This window comes from Mus caroli, chromosome 14 (genome assembly GCF_900094665.2).
Source record: "Mus caroli chromosome 14, CAROLI_EIJ_v1.1, whole genome shotgun sequence".
Taxonomy (NCBI): Eukaryota; Metazoa; Chordata; class Mammalia; order Rodentia; family Muridae; genus Mus; species Mus caroli.
This window is the reverse complement of record NC_034583.1, coordinates 60332144-60346150: the sequence shown is the minus strand read 5'-3', so window position 1 is coordinate 60346150 and position 14007 is coordinate 60332144. Positions and strand designations below refer to the sequence as shown.

General features: G+C 47.0%; 1 protein-coding gene across 2 annotated transcripts in view; it reads left to right on the top strand.

The window, feature by feature from the left end:
* Positions 1 to 9622, top strand: part of Slc25a37 (solute carrier family 25 member 37) — a 43508-nt gene extending 33886 nt beyond the window's left edge. Inside the window, exons 2-4 of one of the 2 annotated variants that reach the window (XM_021182559.2) lie at positions 1958 to 2186; positions 3909 to 3965; positions 6173 to 9622. In XM_021182559.2, the coding sequence (XP_021038218.1) occupies positions 1958 to 2186; positions 3909 to 3965; positions 6173 to 6693 (807 nt within the window). In that variant the 3' untranslated portion in view covers positions 6694 to 9622. Of the gene's footprint in view, positions 1 to 1957; positions 2187 to 2318; positions 2685 to 3908; positions 3966 to 6172 lie in introns of those variants that run through there. The other variant, XM_029469111.1, reaches the window with a different exon arrangement.
* The last annotated feature ends 4385 nt before the right edge of the window (positions 9623 to 14007 follow it).

Genomic DNA, 14007 nt, shown 5'->3' with positions numbered 1-14007 from the left:
AACTAAGCATTAAAGATGCACTTATTTCTTTTTTTTTTTGAGGAACTGATAATTGTGGCAAAGGTCAGTGGTGACTGATATTTCTGTCGTTGGTCGGCAAGAGTATGCTTATATTCTCTGCAGTTTTAGTGGCCAGAACATTCTGGAAACAGCTCCTAATTGAGGCTACTGTTTTTTGTTTGTTTGTTTGTTTTGTTTGTTTGTTTGTTTTTTTTACTGTTTCTGTATAAAATAAGTACAGAAAAATGTGCACCTGTATTAAACAAGTATGGACTGTTAGAGCTTGCCATCAGTCCTGGAGTGAGGGATAGGGGTACGGTGGGGGTGGGAGGTGGTCCTTTGTTTTGGGGAGTAGAGGGAAATACCACAGTGGAACCCAGGGCCCTTTGCTTCATCTCCAATGTATAAATTAGGGGTTATATATGGTTTTGCTTGGGAATTAAAGGCTTCTGCCTCTAGAGGTTGAAGATCCCCTCCTCTGGGCTGGGGGAGGTAGTTTGGGGAGGAAGAAGGAACATAAGTCCACCATTTGGCAGGTGTCTCAAGCGTGTCCTAATGATAAGCAAGACTCTCCAGGGGAAAAGGCCAAGAAGGGTGTGAATGCGTGTACCCAGAATTAACTAACTCCCTCTCTCCCTTTCTCTCTCTCTCTCTCTCTCTCTCTCTCTCTCTCTCTCCGTCCCTCCCTTCCTCCCCCCCTCCCCCCAGACTGGCTCACATCACTGCAGGGACTGTCCATTGGTAGCCTGGGTGGCAGGCCAGCAGGCTGGACTGCTACCAACACCACACAAGTGACCGGCTTTAGTCAGGGGCAACTGACTTTAAATGTTAACCTGATGTAAACAAAACAAAACAAAACAAATATTAGGGAATCATCTAGAGTACACTGATGTCTGATCAGGTCTTTGGGTTCCTCAGCCCAGCCGTTGAAGTATGACATTAACTCTCCAATCTCCTTAAGTGCTTTTTATACCTGGGTAGCGAGGACCTGGGTTCAATTCCTAGCACCTACATGGCAGGTAGGTCACAACCATCTGTGACTCCAGTTCCAGGGGATCTGACAGTTCTACCAATGCACATAAAATAAAATAAATACAGAAAGATGCGCGCCTGTATTAAACCAGTGCAGACTGTTAGAGCTTGCCATTCATTGGTCCTGAATAGTGTGCTCTAAGAACTTCCTATAGCACTTCTTTCGGTGATCACAGAAGGGTTTTTGTTTTTGTTTTTCATTGGTTGTTTGGTTGGTTAGTTTTGTTCTTTGAAACAGGATCTCATATAGCCTCGCCTTGAACTTCTGATCCCCTTTCCTTCTGCATCCCGAGTGCTGAGACTGCAGAGATGCCCAATGGTGCCTGGGTCCTGTATGTGGTCCTGGGGCTCCACCCCAGGGCTTTGTTCATGATAGGCAAACGTTCTGCCAATGGAGCCACATCCCAAGGCCTTTCCACAACCCCTTTGTTACATCAGATATCATCTGGAGACATGCGCATGGGTCACAAGTGCTCTAGCATTTTATAGAAAGTTAAATGGTCATGAATCTTGGTATCCTTAGTGGGGACTCCAGGATCAGCTCTTCCCCAGAGACTTGGGGCCAAGAGTACAAGGTTAAGGAGGGGTTTTGAAGACATGTTTCAACGCTTGCTCGTAATAAATGCGTGATTTCATTGAAGATCCCAAGGCCTAGGGTAGCCAAAGGCTCTACCTGAGGCCTACACTGCTTATCCATGGCAGGACACAGCAGGGATCTCACTCAATATTTGTCCATCTTTTCTACAAGCTGTGAGGCTTTGCAAATGCGGAGCTGTGGTGGAGACTGATGGAGGAGGCCATCCATTTTTTTTTTTTTTTAATTTTTCTCACCAACTTGTTTTCCTTCTGTTCTCTGGGTTGTTCCTTCCCTCTTATCGTATGTATTAACTCCCCTATATTCATACATATTTTCTGTCTCCCGCAGACACGGATGCAGAGTTTGAATCCAGATCCCAAAGCCCGGTATACAAGCATCTATGGCGCCCTCAAAAGGATCATGCACACTGAAGGCTTCTGGAGGCCTCTGCGGGGCCTGAACGTGATGATGATGGGTGCAGGGCCCGCGCACGCCATGTATTTTGCCTGCTATGAAAACATGAAAAGGACTTTAAATGACGTTTTCAGCCACCAAGGAAACAGCCATCTAGCTAATGGTATTTTGAAAGCGTTTGTCTGGAGCTGGGAAGCTCTTCTCCCTGGGGCTTCCTCCCTGGGACCCAGCAGCCTTCATCCTCGGCAAACAGAGAACTCTAGGGTCACGTGAATGCGGTCACGTGAACGCACGCATTTTTTTTTTAATTCAATCCCTCTTTCTCTGGGGGAAGCTGGTGGTAGATGTGTTTTGGTATTTGGTATTTATTATTGTGTGGCTTTTTTTTTCTTTTAAGAAAACACTCGAAACAATTAATGATCAGTCATAGGAAAAAATATCTTTTGAATACTGGATGCAAACCAAAAATACACAGAAAAGGACAGCTTCTTTGAGACTATTTAAAAACTGGTACAGCAGGTATCTCCAGCGCCAGGATCTAACTAAGCTTTGAAAGGTCAAGACGTTTTATGCTGACAGAGGACTCCGAGCCACTGTGGAAGGCCATCCCCACTTTAAGCTGCCGGAGACTCGGGCCTTTGACCCCCCCACAGCGTCCTCCGTGTGTCTGAGTCGCATCTTTCTGCAAGCCAGGGCTGAACTAGTTTCCTGTGGTTGATCTAGGGAGGGCGGGTGGACCGGAATGGGGCATTTGTGGCAGGAGTTGATGGGCTGGGAGTTTAACAGGCTTTTCAGTGGGTGGGAGAAGACCGTGGATAGCAAAGCAACTTAAAATAATGTTTATTTTGACAAAATTTACTCTGAGGAATGGAGAAGTGGATGTGATCAACTCTCCCCTTTGCTTTTTATTCGACCCACAATAAAAACGGTTTCCCTTCTGTCAGCCACCCTTAGACCCAAGCATACCCGGGTGCTTTGCTGAAGTCCTTTGCCTTTTCAGTTGGTGACCATTCTTTGAATTTATTCCTTTGGTCACCAAGAGCCATGCCCCCATGCTTCTGAGATGGTGGTAACAGACCCTCACATCACCCAAACTACCTTATATAATGGTTTGGCTCCTTTAAGGAGGAGGCTAGGGGACTTGACAAAACCCATCCCTACACCAGGGTCTGCCCAGTGCTGTCACTGCTGCATTGGTGTAAATGCTGTGGTGTCTGTCACCTTTCTGGGAATAATTGTGTGTGTGTCTATGTGTGCACTAATTAAGAGGTGCCTTCCTGAGAGGTGGCCTGTAGTCTGCCCCTTATCCCTCCCTCTTTCCACCTGTTATAATTAACAGACACCTGCATTGCTGTGGAAGGTACTGGGAAGCCAGAAGCAGAAATTCCAGGGCCAATTCAGGCTTTCAAAGCCAGGCTAAAGGAGACTTCAGATGAACTTCTTCACTCACAAGGCTGGTCCTAAGTATGCTTAGACTTCAGCTAAGGCAGCTAGCCTTGTGCATGATTGTATCCTGTTCAGTAGCCTTAGCTTAAGGGCACAGAGACCTATCTGTACCCAAAGGCTTGGGACAAGGGAATAAAATTCTAGGCAGTGGGAAATGCCTGAGGTGTGGTTTCTGAGCTCTAACTTTTCCCAAGGTTGATTTACAAACAAAAGGAGTCTCTGAGGTTTAGACGCAACGGTGCTCCGGATAGCTGCTCTCCCTATTGCTGTTCAGCGTTTCTGCCACCACTTTGGGATTTTAAAATTTGCTCACCTTGGCTGAGCTGCTAGGCAGCTTTGAGCCTTAGAAAGCTAAGTCCAGAGTTTATCTGACTTAAGTTCATGGAATTTCCCAGAGCACCAGGTGACAGCGGGTAATTTTCTGGAGTTTGTTTTGCAGGGGTAGCTGGGAGTATGGCCACCCTACTCCACGATGCAGTAATGAATCCAGCAGAAGGTAATGATCCGTGGCTCTAGGGAGGGACCGTGGGGGATAGGTAGAGAGGCCAGAGGAGCGGGGTGGTGGTGGTGGTGGTGGTGGGGTGGGTGGGTGAGGAAAGTGGGCAAGGACTGGCTTCCCTGGAGCCCGCGGGAAGACTTCATTTCTCACACATTACTGGGGTGTCTCCAGAAAGCCAGCGAGCATTGGGGCTCTAGGAACATCCTGTTGTGGAAACCAACCGCTAAGCAGAGCTCTCTGCCTACCTGTAGCATCCTAGGAGGAGTTAGAAAAGAATCTTCAGGCCCAGGCCTTGCTGCAGGGGATTGCTTTGCATGCTTATCACTACTGTGCAACTTGTGTGTTCAGGGGGTGTGCACACCAAATATATACATCTGACCCTGTTAATTGTCTCTAGTCACAAACAAATCTAGAGGGAACTATTCCCATCTCATTCACTGTGGGTTGCCTTTTTCAGGCCCATCAATATAGAGTCGCACCATGAAACTCAGGATGCCCTGGAACTCTCTCTGAGGCTCAGGCTGGCCCAGACTCTGAACCTTCCTGCCTCAGCCTCCTGAGTACTGGGGTTATAGGCACACCCAGCCTCATTTTTTTTCTTAATTTGTGAGATGGTGGCAATTTCCTAGAAACAGTGAATATATAGAATTATTAGCCCTCTTTACTTCTAAAATTAATGTGGCCATTTTGAAGGGGGTTACCTTTTTTGAGTTTTGGGGGTCCTCTTATAAAATAAGGCAGTATTTATAACCCACTTGGCATCCTCATGCAGGCTAAAATCATCCCTGCCTTACTCCTAGGGTTCAGTACAGTGTAGGCAGATGCTGTATGACCTCCCTTAGAGAATAACGCTAAGGAAAATATCTGCTTATGTTCTGTACAGACTGTTTTCTTTTCTGGTTATTTTCATACACAGTTAGTTAAATCTGTGGATAAAGAAGCGTGGTATAGAGGGACCGACTAGGATTCCTTTTTAAAAAATCTATTCATACAGGGAGCTGACAATGACAGTCACTCAGTCAATGTTAAGTAAACAAAGAGTTTCTTTATTTAAACAGTTTTTTTTTCCTAAAAAACAAAAACCAAAAGCAAACAAGGTGGTGTTATGTAACCCAGGCTAGCCTTGAAATCTCTATCCCCTGACTCAGCCTCTAGATTTTTAGAATTTTATAATTATGTAAATGCTACCCCACCTGGTGTTTATATTTTAAAAAATTTTTTTATGTGGATGGGTGTTTTGTTGGCATGCATTTATGTGTACCTGGTACCCACAGAAGCCAGAAGAGGGTATATGGGATCCCCTGAAACTGGAGTTACAGACAGTTGTGAGTCTCTTTATGGATGCTGGGAGTCAAATCCAGGACCTCTGGAAGAGCAGCAAGTGCTTTAAACATGGAATCACCCGTCTCTCCAGCCCCCAACCCCCTTGGCATGACTCTTGACTCAATTAGGCCCTTATTTAAAGATCGAGCATCTTGGCAGTGTGTAGGTACCATTGAAATGCTAGGGAATACACTTTGTTTTCTCTGGTCCTATGAACCATTGGATCATTTTGTGTTAAAGCCAAGGTCTCCTCTAGGAGACATCACCCAATTGGGCAGATGTAATTTAGTGTTGTCCCAGGGGTACATGTGATAGGCATTAAAATTGAGAAATCAGGGATACTCTTGTAGGTCCATGTTTTGTTTTGACACAGGATCTCACCATGTAGTCTTGGCTGGCCTGGAACTCCCTGGGTAGACCAGGCTGTCCCTGAGCTTATAGAGATCCACCTATTTGTGCCTCCTAAGGGCTGGAATTAATGACATGTGCCACCCTGCCAGGGACAAGGACAGATCAGGGAGAGGGAAGTATTTTGGGGGAGTATATGGAAGGCTAGGACCTTGGAAATCAGGCTAGCTAATCGAGCCTGAAGTGACCGCTTGATTTGGGGATCTTCCCTCATTCCAGCTTCAGACAGGAAATTGTTTAGAAGTACCTACTTTCCTGGTGCAGAGTCACAAAGTTGAGGTGGGCTACCTGGAGCTGGCCTTCCGTGGCCTCTTAGCTGGGGCTATATGTGTGCTGTCTTGGTACCTGTCACTGGTGTGTATTCTAACATGCTTGTTTCTCTCTATCGGTTGGCTTCCCTTCTCACTCCCGTCTGGGATGGGGCCAAACCATCCACCTGTCTGCTGGTTGGTTGCTCATCTCCCACCTGACAGTGGTGAAACAGCGCTTACAGATGTACAACTCCCAGCACCGGTCAGCCTTCAGTTGTATCCGGACAGTGTGGCGGACCGAGGGGTTGGGGGCCTTCTACAGGAGTTACACCACACAGCTGACCATGAACATCCCCTTCCAGTCAATTCACTTCATCACCTATGAGTTTCTGCAGGAGCAAGTCAACCCTCGCCGGGACTACAACCCACAGTCTCACATCATCTCAGGAGGCCTGGCCGGGGCGCTGGCCGCAGCTGCCACCACCCCACTGGATGTCTGCAAGACCCTCCTCAACACGCAGGAGAACATGGCACTCTCCCTGGCCAACGTCAGCGGCCGGCTGTCGGGCATGGCCAATGCCTTCCGGACGGTATACCAGCTCAACGGCCTTGCCGGCTACTTCAAAGGCATCCAGGCTCGAGTCATCTACCAGATGCCTTCCACCGCCATCTCCTGGTCTGTTTATGAGTTCTTTAAGTACATCCTCACGAAGAGGCAGCTGGAGAATCGAACTCTGTACTAAAGGAACGGGGCAGTGGGAAGTGGTTCTGACATCCTTTGTTCCAGCTTCATCCTCTTGTTCTCGCACCCAGGGCTTGTCCTGAAGGGTGCTTGCGCCAGGCCCTTCGTTCCCTGGTGCCGTAGAGAGGGAGGACCGGCCTCCACTGACCAGCGTGCTGTCTGTGGGGACGTCAGAGGTGGTGGTAGGCAGGAGAAACTCGGGGAGAGGGGGAAGTTGCTTTTCTCCTCCTTCCTCCAGAGGAATGTAGCTTTTCTGCCTCACTGTGGCCTTCTCCCTAGATCTTTAGATCACACCGCAGAGGCAAACAGTGACACAGCAAAGAAAAAGTTTATGTACATAAAAGTACCACTACCCAGTCTGAAATAGGTGGATAATGTTTATCCTTTATTTTTCTACATAGAGATTTTTGAAATTGTGTGTGCTTGTGTGTGTCTATAAATAATATTAGAGTTGGGAATGATGGACCTGAGTTCAATTCTTCCATCATGAGAAGTAAAACAAACAAACAACAACAACAACAACAACAAACAAGGGGGAAAACGGCACCAAAGTAACAAATGGCTTTATGTGGCCTGAAATTGTGTGTAGCGCCCCTCCCATGGGAGTTTAACTTGAATGTAAAATAATAAATATAAAGTTTATATTTTGAATTTCTATTTTCATGGGGAAAAAAGGTACGTTGAAAACAAATCAAAATAGTCTATCACTTGGAGCTTTTTTTTTTTTAATTTTAATTTTAAATATAATTACCCTGCGTGCCTTTCTGTCTTTTCTAAGACTTCCAGGACCAAAAATAGGGTCCTGGAGCATTTTCTCCCTCTGTAGACACCCCTGTACAGTCCTCAGCACTGTGGCTGTCTCAGTAGACTAAGAATGGCTGGCCTTAACCTTCTGTGTGAGTGATGTGAGCATGTGCCTCCCTGGTCAGCTCTTAGCACTGGGACTGCCACTGTATGCCTAGCCAGTCGATGAGACAATTCTGCCTATGTCTTAGGACTAATCTCCATGGCAACCTCCTCCTTGGGCACTTCTGCTAACCTGGTTTATAAGGTTTGTTATTACTCTCCTGTTGACCCCATTTCCCATGCAGTCTAGGGATTTTGAGTATTTCTGGTACTCATCTGTCTCCTACCCTGTTCAGCTCCACGACTTTAACATCAGAGCCTCTTTACTGCACTGAGGCCAGCCCTCCAGCCGGGACTGAAGCCTGCCATGATCCTCCCCCCCTCCCGAGCTGCTCAGCAGCCTTGTCTCACCCTGTGCCACTTGAGAACCTATGTCCTCTCCGCTTTGTTTTCTGAAGTGGAGTCAGATCCTCTCAGAGAAAGCACAAGCCTGTGTTGTCCAGTCTCCCATCCTCATGGAGATGACAGGATGGGCTCAGCTTCCTTCTTCCAGTTGTCAACGAGTAAGCTGGGAAGATGCTCATGTTTTCATGTCCATTGCCCTGGTCTCATTTGGAAGCCACAGCTAGCATGCTCCCTCACTGGGGAGGCTTGAGTTCCCATGGATGGTCATGCTGCTGCCTGGGAAGAAATTGAGCTTGTACTTGGAGAATTTCATCTTGGACCCACGTACCACTTGGTGCCAGTAGATGCAGATTTTTGGTTTTGTCCAGCAGCTGTGAGAAATTACACGCTTGTCAGCTGACTTTTTTTTTTTTTCCAGAGAGAACCACCTCTCTCAAGTACTCCCATGTGTTCCAGGAGAGCTTCCTGGCTAGCTGCAGTTTCTGTCTTACTGGTGTCCTGGGCTGGCTGGTGTCCTATTATCACTGACAATGTTTCTATTCTTACCCTGCTAGCATTGAGTAGAGTTAAATTCTATAAATGGAGAGGGAAGTCAAATTTAAATCAAACCCCAAACTATTCCTATACCACGCTTAGATACATTGTTGACCAATCCTGCTGCAAAACCAGTATTTTCCCTTGGATTTTCTTTACAGTTATCGAATACTAGGATAGCCCCTTTGGTCATGGCCTTATAAGGTAGGACCAGGACTTCAGGACTCTGAGCTTAAAGTCCAGGGGTCCCATCCTGGCTATCACCTCCTCATGATTGGTGGGTCTGCAGGAGGATAGCTTTTTAACCTACCCATCCAATTCAGTCACCCTAAAGTTGAGCGAGTGATATGTCTGCAAAAAAGTTGTTAAAAGTTGGGAAACATTCAACATAAGTTCTGTGGCAGTCAGTCCCCCCTCCCTTAGCTCCAACATTGAAATTGTCCTTGACCGTCATGCACATGATAGCCAGTGTGTTGATTGTAATTTTTGACGTTGCAAATTTCAAGATAGGGAAAGGCTCAGTGACCAGTTTAGGATAGCCATAACCTATCTCGGTCATTGTCATCTTTGGAGTGACATCCAAGGATGGACCATCCCACCTGTGTACAATGATAATACTTTAGCTGTGTGTGTGTGTGTGTGTGTTCAGGCCATGTGACAGTCAACCATTTAATAGTTGAGTGTTAATTTATTATAGACAAATATTGATCTTTAAAAATGGGATGCTCTTAATTCATGACTTTTTAAAGAATTGGATTAAATATGGCTACTTTTATGTGAGCTGTTCCCCTCTGTCCCCCCCCCCCTTCTCTCTGTCTCATTTCTTACAACTATCACCCTCCAGTGTCACCCCCAAGGCTATATATCCAACATACTGCTATGCCATTAAGGTTTTATTTAACTTTATTTATGGATAATTATGTCTATGAACAACAAATGTGCCGTTAGCGGTCACACAGTGTGTGGGATAAGAGTGGCCTAGTGTTGCTTTCCGAATGTCTTAAAGTACCTGTGGTCAAGATTGTTTTTGCCTTTGTGGCCTTTGGGTCTGGAGAGCAGCATTGTGTTCACATGTGTGGATGTCTGTTGTGCTGCTACAGTTGTAACACTGGAGCTGGAAAAATAAAGCATCAATCTTGAAAGCATTGTGGGGTCTTTGTGGGGATGCAGAAGGGTCCGGAGAATGGGTTCAGAGGAGACTTGATGCGCTGGGAACTAGCTGAATAGGAAGCAGATCATCTTGCCAGCAGAGGGCGCTCATGTACATCACACGGCCTAGAGGCCTCCTGCTTGCATTGAACATCAGGAGGATGGCTCCCTCACCCCATCCCCACCCCGCCCCCGCACATACCTCTGTGCAGAGTCCGTCAGGAACCTCTTACAGAGAAAGCCTCAGACGACCAGAGTCCACAGTCTCAAAATATCACAGCCAAAGCCAGAGAGTAGAACTTTCCCAAGAGGTACAGGTGAGGAAGCCTGAAAGGAAAATGTTTGCTTTGAGAACGCTGGACTCTATTCCCAGAACCAAGGCCAAAGATCTGCTCAGTATGACTGCCGAGTCTCTCCCAAAAAGGTACAAAGTTAGAACGGAGGCTAAGCCTGGAATCCAGCCATGGACACAGGTGCCAGGTGGGCAAAGGTGCTGGGCGAAGAGTGCCACGGAGCAACTGTCTGACTTGTCTCCTCGTACCCGACTCTGAGCTACTCTATGTCCTTGTGGCTTGTAGCTGCTGCATTTTGGTGTGGGAGTGTGGGATGGGTTCAGGGTCTACTGATTCAACCCAGTCTGCCTGCCTGCCTCAGTTGGCAAACATGGAAGTGGCGGTGAGCGGAAGTCATGTGGAGCTGTGGGAAGGAAGCGCGAGATGTCCTGCATAGGATGCAGTCTAGTAGAATACAAAGCCAGCCAGCCCTGTTGTCGCAGGCCTGTGATGCCAGCTACCTGGGAGGCAGGAGGTGATAAATTCAAGACCAGCATGGATTAAAGAGATTAGTCAAGCCACCATAAGTAGTTTAGTGGGGCGGGTTGTGTGGATGGGAGACCTGGCTCCATTCAAAGCACCCGCCATTCTTACTGAGGACCTGGGTTCAGTCCCCTACACCATAGGTGGTTCACACCCATCTGCAACTTCGTTTAGGGAATCTGATGATGCCTCTGGTCTCCATGGGTGCCTGCACTCTAGTGCACGTAGCCCTCCGCACATATGCGTAACTGAAAATAATTTTAAAATCTTTTATTTTTTAAAAGTTTAAGGTGGTCTAGGGTTAAGCTGAGTGTCTGAGTACTTGCCTAGCACATATGAGAGGTTCTGGCTTAGTTCCTAGCACCTCATTGACACACTTCAGTCCCCTTCCCCAAGATGGCAGTGCTCCGTGCTATGGAGGTTACAGGTAGCATGGAACCTCTTTGTGTACTGTTGGTTAGATTCACTGGTTCTCCCTAACTTGTGGAGGCTGAAGCTGCTCTGTCTGGCCTGGCCCCTCAGTGTTCACGTTGCGTTTCTTTCCATGCAGTGACTAATATTATGCTGGACATTTGCAATCTGCTCCAGTGGGGCAGTATTCACCACAGACACGAGTGGTTTTTACAGATCTGGGTGTTTGTCTCCCTGAGAGCTGGCAGTACACTAGGCTGGTCCATAGCACACCTTTTGGTGTGAAATACGATTTTTTTTTTTTTTGAGAGGGATAAAGCTGGTTTCACCTCAGAGTTCTTGGTTAGTGCTGCCTCTCTTAGCTCCTGGCCTTTCTCCTGTTACTCAGAGCCCCCTGCAGAACACAGTTCCTGCCTCCAAAAGTCCCTAAAAGGGTTTTCTTTTCTCCTTAGCTAAGGTCTCCTGTCGTGACCTTTAGTGGGTAACTGTTCTGCTAGGAAGAACTCAATGCTGATGCTTAAGGAGAGCCCTTGGTGGGATGGATGCCTCGGGAGGATGCCATTCTCCCAATGCTGTCCAGCAGATTTAGCTATGTGTGTGGGGCGTGGGATGGGAGAGAGGGATAGAGGATTATTACCAAGTGTCCTATCTAGTCTAAGGCTAAATGCAGACCTTTGAGTATGGGTTGGGAAGGGAAAGCCTGGGCCATAGATACACTGCTTTGGGGTTTTGTCCATAGTAAGCTATACTAAGCATTTAAGCTGCCGTTTTTAATTCTAAAACAATTTTGTATATGTGTTGGGGGTTGGGGGGGGCAGGTATGTATGTGCACATGAGTGCAGGTGCCCACGGAGTTCAGAAGAGAACCCTGGATTCCCCTGAAGTTCACAGGCTGTTGGGAGCCACCCAGTGTGGGCACTGGAGACCACACTGAGGCCCCCTATAAGAGCAGCATGCACTCTTACCTACAGGACCATCTTTCTAGCCTCTAGGTTGTTTCCTCCTCCTGCTTCTCCTCCCCATACTCAGGCTCCTCCCACCCCCTCCTCTTCTCCCCCCCCCCTTCTCTTCCCTTTTCACCGTGATAAAATGCCTGGCTAAAACAACTAATGAGGGGAAGATTGTGCCTTATAGGGAGGTGTGATCAGTCACCTTAGGGTAGGCAAGGGTGTGTGAGAGAAATAACAAGAAATGGAGAGCCAAGCCGGGCTTGGTGGCGCACGCCTTTAATCTCAGCACTCGGGAGGCAGAGGCAGGTGGATTTCTGAGTTCGAGGCCAGCCTGTTCAAAAAGTGAGTTCAAGGACAGCCAGGACTATACAGAGAAACTCTGTCTCGAAAAACGAGAGAGAGAGAGAGAGAGAGAGAGAGAGAGAGAGAGAGAGAGAGAGCAGGCAGAACCCTTGGCGCCATCCCTACCCCCTGCTTACAGGTAGACTCCGTCTCCCAATGATTCAACAACCTCCCAAGAACGCCACCAGCTGAAGATCAAGCACTTAAAGCCCTCGTTTGTTGGAGACATTTCACGTTCAACCCGTAACACTGCCTTTGCAAGAAGTTTGACTCTTAAGTACCAAGTTATGGGGTGAGGCTGTCATTGGAGAAACCCATGGCACAGAAGTCTCAGGGCGAGTGGGGTTGGCGAGCGTCCTCAGGAGTTTGGTGATGTAATGAATTTCCTAGAAGGATGCCTAAGAGGCAGGCAAAGAAGACTGGAACTGAGTGTCAGGGACTGGGTTGCTGAACAAAGTTCACAGGCTTTGGGAGGTGGGGCTCAGTGGTAGGTGAAAAACACCCCACGGAAAGGAAGGAGGGCCTTACTGAAAGGACCAGCAGGTGGCAGCAGAGGGGCTGAGACCCAGGCATTAAACAGGAACAGCTACTTGGAGACGTTCTGGTATCTCCATGCTGAGCCACTGCTGTTCTTGGACCCAGGGTCCTTGGATGGTCCATAGCAGTCACACTCTTGTCCTTGGCTTCACATTTACATGCCACAGAGCCAAGAGAGATCTCTGAGATTTGAACTTGCCCACGTCTCAAGAGAATGAGATTTCCCCTGGAGGACGCTTTTAGCCTGGGCCGACAGTCAAGCATATATATGCTATGCTTTGACCATGACTGCTTCATGAAGTATTGCAGTGGCCCCGCCCTCCCCTTGATTGCACCAGTGTATAATCTGGGCTGAAATCATGCCCCAAACACGCTTTTCATTTATGTAGCCCAGGCTGGCCCCCAACTCATAATCCTCCTGCCTCTGATTCCTGAGTGCTGGGGTTACAGGTGTGAATCACCACCTGTGTTGAAAAGCTTTTGATCTGAGAGGAATACATATGACTGTGGGAATGATTATTTCAATATTACTTCATATTCATGTCCCACATGTTCTGGGTGGGATGGGGAGGCCACAAGAACAGAAAAGGGATGGAGGAAGGGCGAGGAAATAGGGTGGGGAGAACCACAACACACACTTTGTTCAAAAATATCATGATGGTATCTAACATATATGTTGACTAAAATTTAGATATATTCACTTTATGTGTTTGAGAGTTTTTTTTTTCTGCCTGTATGTATGTACGTACACCACTTGTGTGCCTGGTATCCTAAGAAATTAGAAGAGAAAGTTAGGCTCCCTAGAACTGGAGTTTTGGATGTTTGTAAGCCACCAAGTGGATGCTGGAAAAGGAATCTGGGTCTTTGTGAGAACAAATGCTCTTAGCAACTGAGCCATCTCTCCAGCCCCATATACTTATTTTTAAAACGTTTTTTTTTAATTGACCAGAAGTGATTCTTTGGCCAGAATTGCTCATGAAAATAAAATCTACTAATATGACGATTTATAAAATGCAAAGGATTCACCAGCATACCCTGCTGAACTTGTATAACATTCCAAACATGAATTCCTTTCCCATTAAAATGTCCCGAGTTATTCCGAGCTTGTTGGATGAGAGCTGTTCCTTTAGCTCTGGGATGTTGCTCACTGAAATCATGTTGGTCCTAATTTTCTTTTCTTTATTTTTAAATTTTTAATATTTTTATTACATATTTTCCTCAATTACATTTCCAATGCTATGCCAAAAGTCCCCCATAGCGCCCCCCACTTCCCTACCCACCCATTCCCATTCTTTTGGCCCTGGCATTCCCCTATATTGGGGCATA